At 33.6% G+C, this 15,454-nt stretch overlaps 1 protein-coding gene across 1 annotated transcript in view; it reads left to right on the top strand.

Annotated features, from left to right (window-relative positions):
* ADGB (androglobin) overlaps positions 1–15,454 on the top strand; it is a 139,949-nt gene that overhangs the window by 47,348 nt on the left and 77,147 nt on the right. The window contains 3 exon segments of the mRNA XM_039846958.1: positions 3,929–4,103; positions 6,809–6,899; positions 11,645–11,774. Coding sequence (XP_039702892.1) covers positions 3,929–4,103; positions 6,809–6,899; positions 11,645–11,774 — 396 coding nt within the window.

Here is a 15,454-nt window from a genome sequence, read left to right as displayed (position 1 = left end):
TTTCAGTCTCCTTATCTTTCAAATTAGGCACTTGAACATAGGGTCTTGGAACAGCCAAGATAATCTTAGATGATTTCAATAGTTCCACCTTTAATAAAAGTTGTCATATATTTTGTCAATTCCATTATAAGCATAAGAGAAGAATTTACATTATATATTTCAGTAAGAATCATGTAAATCATCTTAAAATAATAATAAATCACCTTTCCGTAAACAGATTGTACACATTTTCTTAATATATGATTTAAACGAATTCACATCCAGAGCCAGTAACCACTGCTATCACCACCTTGTATCTTAAAATAATACGTACTATAAACGTTCACTGCTTTTTCGTGTATAAATCTGACAACTTGTAGAAAATTTAGAAAATATATACAAAGGAAATGAAATTAAAATATTCATAGTATAAATACCTAGATATAGTCAATGCTAACATTTTGACATATATCCTCTGATTTCTTTTCCTTCTGTGCATGTAGTGTGTGTGTGTACATATGTATTTTTTTTTGCACAGTGGAATTAAATTTTATGTTTTGTTTGGAAACCAGCTTTTTCACTTGACACTATCATTAATGTCTTTTTTATGCTTAAATATTTGGCAACATAATATTTAGTAGTTGCATGTGTTTCCCATATTTTTTAAATTATCTTTTGTTCTTGGACATAAAAATCATTTTTACCTTCCTTCTCTTATAAACGGTAACAACTGCCAGATTACGCTTCAGTTTATTTAGACAAACACCCTATTTTGTTTGGGGCTTTCTGAATCTTAACCCTTTGGGAAACATTTAGAATCTAGTGCTTTATTTCTAGAATTCCATATGTTCTGAATTCACTACACTAGAATATAAGACTAGCTAGTGCAGTGTTATACAGTCATCCATTAGTGTCCACAAGGGTTTGGTTCCAGGACCACCCATGAATACCAAAATCCAAGAATGCTCAAGTCCCTTAAATAAAATGGCATAGTATATGCATATAATCTGTGCACATCCTCTTTTATATTGTAAATCACCTCTAGATGACTTATAATACCTAATTCAATGTAAATGCTATGTAAATAATTGTTATACCATATTGTTTAGGGAATGATGACAAGAAAAAAAAGTCTGTACGTGCAGACACAACCAGTGTAGGTCTAACTACACAGTACATGTTAGTCAGCAGAGGGGAACTTGTGTTGGAAAGTCTGGAGGTGGAGGAGGACTCACTGGATTCAGGTTGAATCCATTAGAGGTTGAATAGATTGCAAGGGGAGAAGTCTCAGAGGCAGCTCAAGGTGTGGGAGGAATTTAGGACATAAAGAGTATTATAAATCCTCCGAGTGGGGTTGAAAATGGCTTAAGGGGCCCCAAGGCTCAGGAATCAGCCCAGTGTCTGTAACAGTAATTGAATAAACTTCAAGGCTGTAATGAACTATTATGGCACAGTCTCCCTAACTTGCCTGCTGATTATTTTATAGAAGTTACTAAGATGATCTAGTTCTCCAGGTACAAATCAGAATATAATAGAGATACAGTGTTTTAAAGATAAATCTACAGAAAAAAAAAACTCTGTTCTGATGGAATTTTGTTAAATGTAGTACACTGCTAAAAACTATAGCCCCAAAGACAATGAGACCAACATATAAAATTAAGTCGATACCTTACTTGCTTAAAGAATTGGTTCAGATCACAAAGAAAACAACAAAATTTGTGAAATAAAAAGGTGACATGAATGACTCCACATTTCTTTCATCCTCTTGCTTTTGGGGGTTCTAAAAAAGCCTCTCCCACCTGCTCAAACCTGTGCATTTAGAATGCTTGAGGTGGGATGAGGTAAAGGAATGTAAGGGTCTTCCAGGCAAAGAAACCAGGTTTAAGTCTTAACACATGAATTATTTTAAAATATTTATTGAGTGCCTACTCAGCATTTCACTAGAATGTTTCACTCGAAATTCCTCTCTGCCCCTAACTCTAATCTGAGGAAACTTGAGACCCTTTAACAAAGTTTCTCAACATCAAACTATATTGTTACTAGCATTTACTTTACTTTATTCAGAAATTTCTGCAGTATGTTAGAAATAAAATAAAGTATGAAGTATTGACTTACATATCTTAAATCAGGCTAGTACATTTGTGGATTATTCAAATAATACAATAGATGCTAATATCATATTTAATTATTTGACACAATACTTTACATTTTCAAAATGCTTTAAGTTGTCTTATTTTTTTAAAGGCTTGACAGTTCCAAAAAAGAAAGTAAATACACTATAACTTTGTTTGCAATTGTAGGAGGGATTGAGATATATAGCAAATTTTATGAATAGTAAACTATCTGGAAAATATTCAGCTTATAAATATTACTTTGAGTATGATATCTTTTTGGATATTATTTAAATATAAATTTTATAGTAATATACTTTTTTATTACTATTAACTGAGGCATTGTCTTATTAAATAACATCAATAAATTCTACCATAAATTTCCATAGAAGGGATTACTTTCAAGTATTGGGAAACTTCTAAAATTTGACAGGATGAAAGTTGTAGAATAAAGGGTTAGACTTTAGAACATCTATAAAAAATAAGTTTTTAAGTCACTCTAAGGTATAATTCCAGAATTTCTGATTTTTTTTTAGTAAATTACTAAGATCCACAAAAATGGATAAAGGGGATGTGGCAATTTCATCTACTTTTTAACTAGGCCTTTTTAAACAAAAACGTCAAATTACTTTTCTCTTTATTTTGAATATAACACTTAAATGGCTCATCAGGACCCAATAGTACACTAATTCCTTCTTACAATTATTAATTAATTGTTATAATGATTCATTAATCCCTGGGTTCGGGAAGAACTGTTCCATCTCACAGATACCCCTCCCTATTCTGTGCCCCCACCCCTACAAAGTATAGATTGAACTGTAGAGAAACAGGCACAAGAGCAAGGCATGTTCTAGCTGAGGCAATAATTTGGAATAAGCTGATAGGTAGGTTTCTGGTCCTAATGACAATTTCATAAATTTAGACTTTCGAGCATTGCTATTTGCATAGAAATCAGTGCAAAATCACTAGGGAGAAAAATAGCTATCGGTAAAACTAAATTTGATGTAGTTAATATTTATTTTACTTTAAATGTTTCAACATTTAGACTGTGAACATCAGAATCTGACTACAGCGTAGGTTCCTTTAAGTCTCACGTATTTCTTGACTTCTTATGGCATATTTCAGCCATCAATCAGTAACTGAAGTTCTTAAGTGTTACTCTGAATTGTTCCAAAGCCAAGTGGCTTCAGGAGATCTGAATGGTGTAATATGTGAAGCATCTGCCTGGGAGACTGCTCAGCTTGGCAGGATACAGGGCGGCCTCTGTCCTCTGTCCTGTGAATGGCTCCATTGTCAGGAGCGACATCGGGGATTTCTGGTGGCTGATCTGAGGTTTCTGGAAGAGGGCATAAACTGTAGACAGGGCAACCGCTTATCACCTCGTTGACCTGATGCACTAAGTGTAGTGGATTTTTTTTAACACTACATAGCAATTGCTGGTGATTAAAAGAATATATGTATTTTACATATTAAGTACTTGTGTCAAAGTTTGGACCTATGAAAATGATGATTGATTATTTTTGGACCAAAACTGCTGTGTTAAGATTTTTACAATCTCATAGGAGCTAAACTTTTAGAACTCAAAAGTAGCTTATTGTTCTAGTCTCTCATTTTGTAAATAAGGAAATGAGGCTCCAGAAAAATTAAAAGATGGAGAGAAATACAAATGGTAACAGTACTTATGTTAAGAGAGGTAGCAATACGGGTGGTTATTATTTTTTTTTAATAACCACTACATCTCTACAGTGGTGATAGTATTCTGATAATGACAAAAAGTATTGTTTTATATGCATGAGGAAATTGCAAGAATTCTTTGAAATCTGCCTTCTCCCTTCTAGGCCAGTTCTGCTGAGAAGTTAAGAGAGTACGGCCTGTCCCACATCTGCAGCCATCCTGTGCTGGTGACCAGAACCAGGTCTTGCCCTCTCGTAGCACCACCAAAGCCACCCCCAGTGCCTCCCTGGAAACTCTTTCGTCCCCAAAAAGAAACCGTTATAACAGACGAAGCTCAAGGTGTGGTTTACGTCATCTGAATATCTTTCTAATTAACATTTCTCTATATGAAGTTCTAATAGTTTCATTTGTAATGAAGGACGTATATCAAGGCAAACCACCCAACATTGTACCTAAAGCCTTCATTTAATTTTATGTCCAAATTTTATATCTTTAAAGGATTAATTCTCCACAACTCACAAGTTGGGCAGTTTGGTTCCTGTCTAAACTGACCAGATACATGAAGGCCATTCTTTGGATGATGGCATTGTGATTATTATAATGGTATAGAAGTGGTTTGTAATAAATAATATAGAAACAAATAGCATATGAGTGAATTTCTAATATGGAAATTGTTCTAGGGTACCCTGTAGGGACATAATCTTTGAGTTAACTGATTTCTATTTAGAACTGCTATAGGAAGAGAATTCTGCCCTCAACTGCCTCCAGTGTCGATATTGTCATATAGCCATTTAAAGAGTGGCAGTTATCTTCAGAAATAAACAGAGTCATATGGGCTGAGAGTGGGGCAGGGGAACTGTTTCCACCTTGCTCTTATTCGCTCAGTTCATTTCTAAACTTCACATAATCCATACCCAATTCTTTACTCCTTCAATATTTTTCTCTTCATTCTAACTCCTTTTTTTTTTATGAGCATCAAATATGAATGGAAGAGACCAAGATGGCAAGAGAAGAAATGAATGAGACCATTAATGAAAAATCAATTTTAAAGTAGAAGCACAAACATAAGGATGTACAATTAAAAAAAACACTAATAATTTAAAAATTACAGCCTATCAGAATAATTCATAATTTTTTTTATGTTCCAACGTATATAACCTTTCCACAGCTACTTTAGCACTAGCAGTTTTTAATGAAGGATGATTAAAAAACTGGATGCTATGAATTATATATATATAATTCCAAAAAACAAATTATGTTTAATAATAATAACATTATTATTAAACATAATAATTCACAGTCCTGTCACCTGAATGAACAATGAAGGCGAAGCCACAATAAACATACCTAGTGACAGTTTATTGAATGCATCGCTGTGAAGATTATAAATGTTCTTCAAGCGTTTGATTCCATGCATCATAGCTTATACCTCTATTGGTGATGCTTGATGTGGTCCCTGCTACCAATTCAAGTATTGCTGATTCTTCATTGCAGGTGACAAGAGAACCATATCTCGGTCACAGTGTAATACATGTCTCAGTGGTACTCAGGATACTAAAACTGCAGTAACCACATACATTGGAATATATATCTATTCCTTGCCTCCTACTTCCAACTGTAATTTCCATATTTAAAAATAAATAAAAACTGTTAACCATGTAATTTTCCTCATATTTGCTTTCTGCCTACATTGATACGGCCAGTACAGCTGGTAGCAGAGATTTCTCCAGCACAAAATGTTTTCTTCTTATCAGAAAAAAATAAAGATTAAAGAAGTATCTGCTTTGGATGGAGAGGAGAAATGGTCAATTTTTTTTTTTTTTAGGCCTATCTGCCTCTCTCCATCCTGCTTGATTATTTCAGTCATTTCTTTACATTCCTTGTGTTTCTGCTGTGAGCTGATGGTGCCAAAAAAATGCCATATGACACCCAGAAGGAAATATTTTACCTTTAAATACAAAATTTTAGTTAAATGCATGGAGCCACACTTGAAGCCATTGTTCATTCAGATCATCAAGGAGTTGGTGAATTAAAGGAAAAGTGTCGAACATACAGGTGTTTTCTGATTTCGCTGCCGATTATTGTGTATTTCTATGTGAGCAACCGCTTCTGTAAGCTGGGGAGGAGCAGCTAAGGATTGGTGGGATTCCGTGATTGCACTCTCCCACGCTGAGGCTCACCATACGACTGTGTTTCTTCTCTCTAGTAGGTTTAATATTCATAGTGAATATTAACAGGAAATGAAGAGAGAGAGATCATTTTAGAGGTTACCACAGAACAAGCACAGAAAAGTCATGCACGTGTCAGGGCCTCACCTTTTTTTCCGTCAGTGGGCATTCTTTCCTCCGTTGCAAGAGCTTTTGTTAAAATAACCATAGCTAATGTTTAATTCCAGTGTTCACCATGTTAGCGCCTGGGCTGTGACCCCTATCTACTGAGAATTTCTTATATCCAGGTCAGCTGCAGACTTTGAGGAATAGCCGCATGTCCTTTCTTGCCCTACGGCTTTCTTTTCTACTCACAGTTTTTACTTTGTTACATTTCTGTTCTTCCACTAGTATTTCCATGAATTAGTCGGCGTTTCCTCTTCATGTCCTGAGCAATTGTGTGGTAGAGGTTCACTAAGAACCTCTACCTAGGTTGCTCCTTGGGTAAGGAGCAGTGAGGAGAGAACACTGCTCACTAAGAACCTAGTTCAAGTACAGGAATGACTTGAACTATAGAAAGTCATTCCTGTACTTGAACTAGGAGGAAATGCCAAGTAATAACTCCAGAAGACATTGCTAACGTTCTTCATTGAGACTTCATTGTTCATTGTCGTAAATCTGAAAAGCAACTGAAGAGTAAGCTAAAGAAATTTCACATTGGCATGATCTATATACTTTAGTAATTTAAAAAAACTTATATATTCTAAGACATTCCTACATAACTCCATTGAAACTTGCTGTGTAAATGGTAATCGAATTAGTGCTACATTAAATGTTAAGTTCTGCATGTAATCTTAGAAGATGAAAAAGTACATCATACTGCCTGTTTCTTTTTAGAAATAATAATAAAGAAGCCTGAACAGTTTCTTGAGATATCAAGTCCATTTTTGAATTATAGAATGACTCCCTTTACAATTCCGACAGAAACGTAAGTAGATAACACTTTCCCACAGTTGCATCTTGGTCGCAAAAAACAATTTTGTGGTTCGTGTAGTTAAAAATAACACTAAATGAGAGCATTTTGAAGAATATTAATTTAATAAAAAGGTCAAACGTATAAAATCAATGAAAGTATATTTGCTTGATCTTGCATAGCTTACGATTTGACGAATCCACTTAATTAACAAACATGTTTTGCTAACTTTTTAGGTGTGAATGTTATGGGTTGAATGTGCCCCGCCAAAATTCTTGCGTGGAAGCCCTAAACACAGTGCGGCACCTCTATTTTTTCCATTCTGTATGATTTTGCGTTTATTTATTTTTATTCCTATTGACACCCCGGTGGGTAAATAAGAGAGAGGAGTACATGCAGTATAATACGTCTGCATCGTCTGTTATCTTGGACTGAACGTGATTTGCTGCTTCAGCATTTCACTTCCCATGGCTGTTCTCTCCTCACTGCTCCTTACCCAATTGGACCCAGAACTCACTTTACCTTGATTCTGCTCTATTTCCCGTTCCTTAAAACCAACCAACCAACCAAACAAACAAAACCAAAACAATAAAAATACCCCAATTATCTGTGTATATAACAGATTTTTCTAATGGTTTCATGGAAAGTGTGGCTAGGTCGAAGGAGGCATGGTATTTCGGTCATATTTGAGAAACCCAGTTAATAGAGAATATCATATACTCCTGCTTTTAAATCATTCAGCCACTCTCAGATTGTGAATTCCCATTGGCCACCATTATCCATCGTCTCCAAGCTTCTCACTACATTGGAGAGTGTCTTATCTGTTCTCTTCAGACTCCTCCTTCTTCACCCTCTTTAGTTCTCTTCAGAGAGCAGGTTAATCCTCCATTTTGGTTTTGTGCTGCCTTCTCATAGACTATGTCCTCAAAGCACATCTTACTTTACCCCTCCTTTACTCCTTCTAGCAAGTAACATGCTCTGTCCAGAAGTCTCCTAAATAAATACAGTTCTTCCCCTAAAAGGAATAAGCTGTGAAGCTGCTAAAATAATATGATTTAGTTCTTTATTCATTTTCTGTATACCGGTTCTTCAAGTATTTCACAACAATTATATGCTCCACTCTATTCTTTTTTCTTATTAGGTTTCTAGATAGGTCATAGAATATTGTATGTGATTTTGCATTCCTGTTAGACTTTTCAGGTACAAAAGCCAATGTAGCTTCTTTTTCTATTAATTGTACCATGAATTAGACTTTCTGCTATTGTGACACAAATAATCCTAACTGATGCTGCAATATAATATAAATGGAATAAAATTTTATTATCATCGTTGTCATTAGTTTGGTAAAAAGTTGTGTTAGGTCAACTACTTATAATGTACATTTAATGAATATATTAAACAATGTGTTTTCTTCCTAAGTGGAGCATCTTCAAAGGCTTCTTTATTTCATAGATGAATCATACTTAACATTATTTCTCTACTGTCTTCTTATGCAAGAGGGACTTCAAAAAACTATACTTACCCTAACACTCAATGGCCCAGACCGCTAGCCTTTTCTGGAATGTATTTATTTAATTGGTTTAGTTGTAGTTTTAGTTTTATTTTAATGCTCAATATCGTCTGCTTCTAATAACCTTGCATCTTTCGAACTTTGCCCCTAAATTTCTGGGCACAATGAGAATCATCACCAATTTGTTAAAATGAGTTAATGGCTTACATATAATTAGAATGGGGACTTAAAAGGTTATGTACGGGCTTTACATCTATAACACTAATATTTAAATAGTACTTGGATAGAACAGATTCTCAATAAATATTAATTAAATTGAAAATATTTCGAGACACCTAAGTTATTCAGAATTTTTTACTATCTTCTATCCAATATAGTAGCTATGAGGCATATATGGCTACATAAATTAAATTAATATTAATAAAATTTAAAAAATAAATTCTTTAAGTTCTCAATTTTAAGTTCTCAATAGTTAAATATTCTAAAATAATGTTTTCATTATTGCATGAAGTTCTTATAAATGTTAAAAGAAAAGAATAAGCTATCTGCCTATAATTGCAGTTTTTTACTATGAAACTTTTATTATATTACTTTAGTTTTTTTAGTCAACCTATATTTCTATTTATAGATTAACATGAGAAAATCTAATCCATTTTTATTATATTATATAACCAGGTGGAATTTTCCTTGTCCTACTAAAAAGGCCAACTGAATTTAAGTGTTCTAATATAATCATTAAAACATCTCAACCTTTGCAGTCGATTTCACTTCATAAATAGCAATTTATGCTTTGGTGATAAATGTATTAAAGCTTTTGTCAATGCAATGATTATAGGAAAACAATGCTTTTAGATTTTACTTCATATTTATAAATAGTTAAGGTAACTTTTGAATTGGTTAAAATACAGCCTAAATATGTCTGGCTTTATCGTTTTGATTCCTGTTTTAGAACAATAATGTACTTTGTTTTGCTTAAACATTAACACTGAAGAATGTTTTGGGTTAATACCTAATAATTAAATCACAAGATCAGATAATTGTCATAGAAACCTGAGAGACAAAGTTTGTCACTCCTAGAGAGAGAAAAAAAGTACTAACTAAATATAATAGCAAAGACAATAGCAAAGAGGAAAAAGGAAGAGGATATGGGGAAGGAAACCAAATTTGCTAATATTTGGATATGACAATAAATTAAAAAGAAAGACTATGATCCTGGGTCTAAAGATTTTAATGAGTTCAGAGAAATGGCCAGGAAGTTCACAAATAGCAATAATAAGAGGGAATAGAGGACGATATGAATGGAGGATGTGATGATGATCACTAAAATTGTGGTAATTTGTTATGCAGCGATAGATAACTAATACATGGATATATAAATATGTCCAAGACTATCAAATTTATGCTTTGAATTTGTATAGTTAATTGTATTTCAAGTATCCCTCAATAAAGTAAAAATATAAAAATAATGAATGTAAAATGGTTTTTAGAAGTCAAATAAGAATTATAAAAACGAGGAATAATAACTGAAATTAAGAACATATGGCTGTGTTTAATCACAGATTAGATACAGCAGAAAAGAGAATTAACAAAATGAAAAATAAGTCCAAAGATAATATCTAGTCTGAAGCATGGAGATCAAAACAAAAACAAAAACAAAAACAAAAAAATTGGAAATAAATACAGTAAAAGACATATGGGACAAGTTAAAGAAGACCAATATGCTTGCAAGTAGATCTCAGGAGTAGGGGATAGAGGGATTAGGAAATAATCTCAAAATAAAAATATAACTTGATTGCATTCAAATAATCTATTCATCACTTGAAACTGTTATGAATTTGTTAGCATATTTGTTCTATCTGGCAAAGACAAACAGAAACACAAAGATATGTGAATGGCATTTCAGCCCATGCGGAGAAATGTCCCTTCTCCTACTTTACTGAGTTCTCAGGTCGACATAAACGCAAGCCTCCCGCCCCCCGCCTTTTTTTTTTTTTTTTTGTCAAACTTGAAAGTGACTGCTGCCACTATTACCTTTTATTTCATAAATATGTTTGTGCTACCCTCTAGTGGCAATTTTGGGTAATCAGCGACGATTGCTTCAGGTGAATTGTTTTAATGAACACTACCAAGGAAAAAAATCCAAAAGTTTAGAAGGTCTCTATAAATAATATATAATTTCATCTTTGAAACACACTTATCTGAAATGTATATACTATAACAAGTGTCTTATTGTGCCTATAAATTTCTAGCTATGGCAATGGTGATTTGAGCCATATTAGCAATTACTTGGAAGGAAATACTGAATACTTGTGTCGCAAATATGAATACCTCCATTATAAAGGTGCTCAAGACTCATAGTTAAATTTCTGACTCTGAGTACTATTTCACTGATACATTACTCCGATTCTTAGGTAAATCAATTCTAAAGGTTGTCAAATTCCTATATTCTGCTCGTCAACATTCAAAATTGATGACCATAGCTTTAAAAGTGTCCAAAAACATTTTACACCAATGCATTGACTGATAGAGAAAATTTCTTCAGTAATATAGAATTAAATTCAATGCTTTTGACATGAAGAAAAAATATGATTGGTTGTAAAAGAATGGAATGATAGTATACAAAATCAGCACTTTCTATTGTTGATAAACTGCAGTTACTTAATATACAATGGAATATTATTCAGTGATAAAAAAGGAGGATATCTTGGGATTTGCAACGACATGGATGGACATGGAGGGCAGTATACTAAGTAAGATAAGTCAGACAGAGAAAGGCAAACACCACATGATCTCTTATAAGTAAAATCTAGAAAATACATATATTAAAGAAAACAGGAAAACAAAAACCGAACTCTTAGACACTTAGAACAAATTGGTTAGGTTGGTGGGTGGGCAAAATGAGTAAAGGCAGTCAAAAGGTACAAGGTATATATATATAAAATAAGTCCTGGGGTTACAATGTACGATGTGGTGACTATAGTTAGTAATACTGTGTTAAATATTTGACAAATACTAAGAAAGTAGATCTTAAAAGTTCTTATCACAACGAAAAGAATTGTAACTCTGTGTGGCCATAGATGTTAACTACACCTGTGGTGGTCATTTTACAATATATGCAAATGTCGAATTATTTGCTGTACAACTGAAACTAACGTTATGTGCCGATTACATCTCAATACAAAACTGCAGTTATTTATTAGTAGCTTTAAAGAAGAGATTAAGTTAACAGAAGTTTTTTTTCCCCCTTTAGTCATTTTGTACAATCTTTTATTAAGAAGGGGATCCCTCCAGGATCTGGTTTATCTTCTTTTACTGAAAATGATGAAACTGCAACCGTTAGCCAGCTAGATTTAAGTCAAGTGATAGGAGCTACGTCTCAGGTAATTATGTTACTTTTATTATTGACTCAATTCTTATAAAAGAATTATAAAAAAAGGTTTTTCTTAAATTGTGAGATATATTATACATAAAAGGAATGTATCACGTGCATCTGAACAGAATAAAGAATACTGTTAAAGTAAACTTCTGTGTATCCATCACCTAGATTAGAAAATGGAATATTCATCTCTTTCGAAAGTCTCCTGTGTGTCTCTTCTGGGTTGTATCTCCTATCTGCCATTCAGAGTTTGATATTAATTAACTCACTACTCTTCTAATTTTGCCAATTAAGTATACATTTATAAATAATAGATAGCTTAGTTTAATTGTTATGTAGTTTTATTTAAATGGACTCTTGTATTAATTCCTCTGGGACTGCTTTCATTTAACATTGTTTATGAGATTCATCTCCTTTACTGCATGGTCACGGTTCATTCATTTCACTGGTCGAAGGTAATTAATGAATAACTTTCACAGTGTTAATGGCTATCTTCATTGCTTCTTGTTTCTTACTATTGCAAACAATGGTACCATGACTGTTCTTGAACATCTCTGTACACATATTCAAGAATTTTTTTTAGTTACAGGGTTTATAAACTTTTATGTGCTATATATGGCTCCCAGTTTTTTAAAACTTTAATATACGGTGAAAACAACTCTCTTCTTGTGTATTAGTTGGGTATTTTTGATAGGAAACAGTAGAAGGCAAAATAGCTGTCTGAGTTAGCACTGCAAGAACACACAACTTCACTGTTTGACGGTTGAATGACTACTAAATGTGGCTGCCAGTTAGTTGGTCAGCTATAGGTCACAAGAGTATCTGTAGACAGGAAAGTATAACATCTGAAATCTAACAATGGGCCTAATAAGTGCTGTAATTTCAAAGTAGTGATCAGCATACATGATATTTTAATATATTTGCAACAACTATAATGCAAAATATTGCGATTTCTTTTATGGATGAAGTTACAGTTATTGCTAATAATATCATGGCTGTTCATCTGTATTGATAAATTGATAATTGAAGAAAGTGTTGAACTTTAGCTAAAGATTAATTTTTTTAAAAAAATTACCCATGTTCATGGACTCCTGAAATTTAACCATTAGCCCCAGTGGACACTAGATTAGGAAGTTCTACTAGGCTATGAATCTGAGAGTGTAATTGATGGGTCATAGGGTATTCACCTGTTTAACTTTACATAAAATACCAAGCAGTTTTCCAATATGGGTGTATCCATATCCACTCCTGTCAGCACTGGATGAGAATTTTCTTTGCTCCACATTCCGGCCAGCACTTGTATTATCTGACGTTTCAACTTTGCCAGTGTGGTGGGTGTGAAAAGGTATTTATTTTTTGATAGGGAATATATACACATGTTCAAAATTAAAAATATAAAGCATACATGAAGTCTCCCATTTATGAACCTCTCCCATCTTCACTGCTCTCTGTAGGACACTGTATTTCTTTACATAAATACAAAGCAACATACACATGATTCTACCACCTTCTTTTTATCTACTCAAATTTTAACAAATTTAAAAAAAGTTGTTACTCAATGTATACTGGAAATAGTTTCATATCGATACCTAAAGAATGTCTTCATTTTTAAAGTTGTGTTATGTTTTATTATATGAATGAACCATAGTTCACTTTTACCAACCTGTACAGCTGGTGTAAGATACCTTGGAGGGCACATCATCACATCTAGGTAAACAGATTTTTTAGTATTTTGGAAAGCAGAGACTATAAGGTGAAAATCTTATAAGGAAAATGAATAAACTTTAACATTTTTAAAGATTAAAAAAAATTAAAACTTGTATACAATAGTTCTAAAGAGTAAAAAATTACCATTGAGATCATAAAAATAGTCAACCTGTCTTACCCCTCCTTATTCCTTAGCTTTCTTCTTCACAGTCAATCAATCACTTTTATTTTAGTTTTTTTTTTTTCTGGTATATATCTTCATATTTCTAAATAGTAAGCTTTATGATGACTATGATGTGCTAGTTTTATCATATATCATTTCTCCCTCAGCACCTGTGAAAATGCCTAATACGTGGCAGACATCATTACAAATGTGTTAAATAACTGAACTCTGTTATTTCTTGTTCTATCAATGTAGACGTCATCTCCTGACTTCTTGTTACGGAAGATAAAGACTTAGCACTCCCGTCCTTACTTACCTCCACTTTCCTGTACTTTTCTCTGTGTTCTAGATTTTTTTCATTTCACAAGTTTTTGTCGAATCAGTATTCTAGCTGTGAAAAGATTATTACTGCTGAAGCAAATATTAAGATGTTCCTTACACAACTTTTTGTACAAGCTAGTTACTGCATTTTTTTCGTTTGCTTACTTTTCTATGACACAATAGTAGGCCTTAAACACCAAAAAAGAAGGAAGGAAGGAAGGAAGGAAGGAAGGAAGGAAGGAAGGAAGGAAGGGGAAGGAAGAAGGAAGGAAGGAAGGAAGGAGGAAGGAAGGAAGGAAGGAAGGAAGGAAGGAAGGAAGGAAGGAAGGAAGGAAGGAAGGAAGGAAGGAAGAAGGAAGGAAGGAAGGAAGGAAGGAAGGAAGGAAGGAAGGAAGGAAGGAAGGAAGGAAGGAAGGAAGGAAGGAAGGAAGGAAGGAAGGAAGGAAGGAAGGAAGGAAGAACTCCTCTAGATACCATTTGCCACACAAACACATCAGATACTCTATTAATGTCAGCTGTTTTCCTGGAGTCATCACCCCCTGGAATCCTTTGCTCTTTTGCTTCAGTTGAAACTGATAGAAACTTGGCACCTGACATCTTTGGACTTTTTGTCTCTCTCCTCTGAGATTTCTTATTTTCTAGAAACTACATTCTCCTCCCGGTTTATGCCCTAATTTTGATGGAGTGCATATTTTAACATTTCCTGAGAAATTATGTATGGAAGTGGAAATTATGAGAATTTGTATGCCTTAAGATACCTATATTCTACTCTCCCGCCTGATTTATATTTCGGTGGGATATAGAATTTCAGTTTGGATGTTTTTTCTTTCAGAAATTTGAAGCTCTTTCTTAGTCCTGTGTCTTTCACCTTCAAGTCTGATTGATATTGAGAATACAGATTATTCTGATTTTCGATCTTTTGTATGTGAGTCTTTCTGCCCGCTTGGAAAATTTTAGGATTTTCTTTTTATTCTGGAATGCTAAAATTTTACAATGATCACTTTGGCAATGAGTCTTTTTATGTGAACTATGCTAAGTACTACATGAGCCCAATCAACATAGAAACTCATGTTTTTCAGTTCTGGAGAATTCTCTTATACTGTTTCCTTGAGAATTTCTTTTTCTCAATACAATATTAAGTGCATTTACATTGCTATGCAACCAATCTCCAGGACTCATGTCATCTCACAAAAAACATTATACCCATTAAACAACAATTTCTCATCCCCTTCTCTACTCAGCCCCTTAAAATCATATTTTACTTTTTGTCTCTAGAAATCTACTATGCTAAGTACACCTTGTAAATGGAATCATACAGTATTTGTATTCTGTAGCTGGCTTATCTCAATTAGAATAATATCCTCTCAGTTCATCTACAGTGTATCATGTTCCTTTCCTTAATGCTGAATAATATTCCATTGTATGTATATACCACATTTTTAATCCATTTATTCATCAGTGGACATTTGGTGAATAATGCTGCTGTGAACATG

The sequence above is a fragment of the Pteropus medius genome, unplaced genomic scaffold, assembly GCF_902729225.1.
Source record: "Pteropus medius unplaced genomic scaffold, Ma_sr-lr_union100, whole genome shotgun sequence".
NCBI classification, from domain to species: domain Eukaryota; kingdom Metazoa; phylum Chordata; class Mammalia; order Chiroptera; family Pteropodidae; genus Pteropus; species Pteropus medius.
This window is presented reverse-complemented; position numbering and strand designations above follow the sequence as displayed.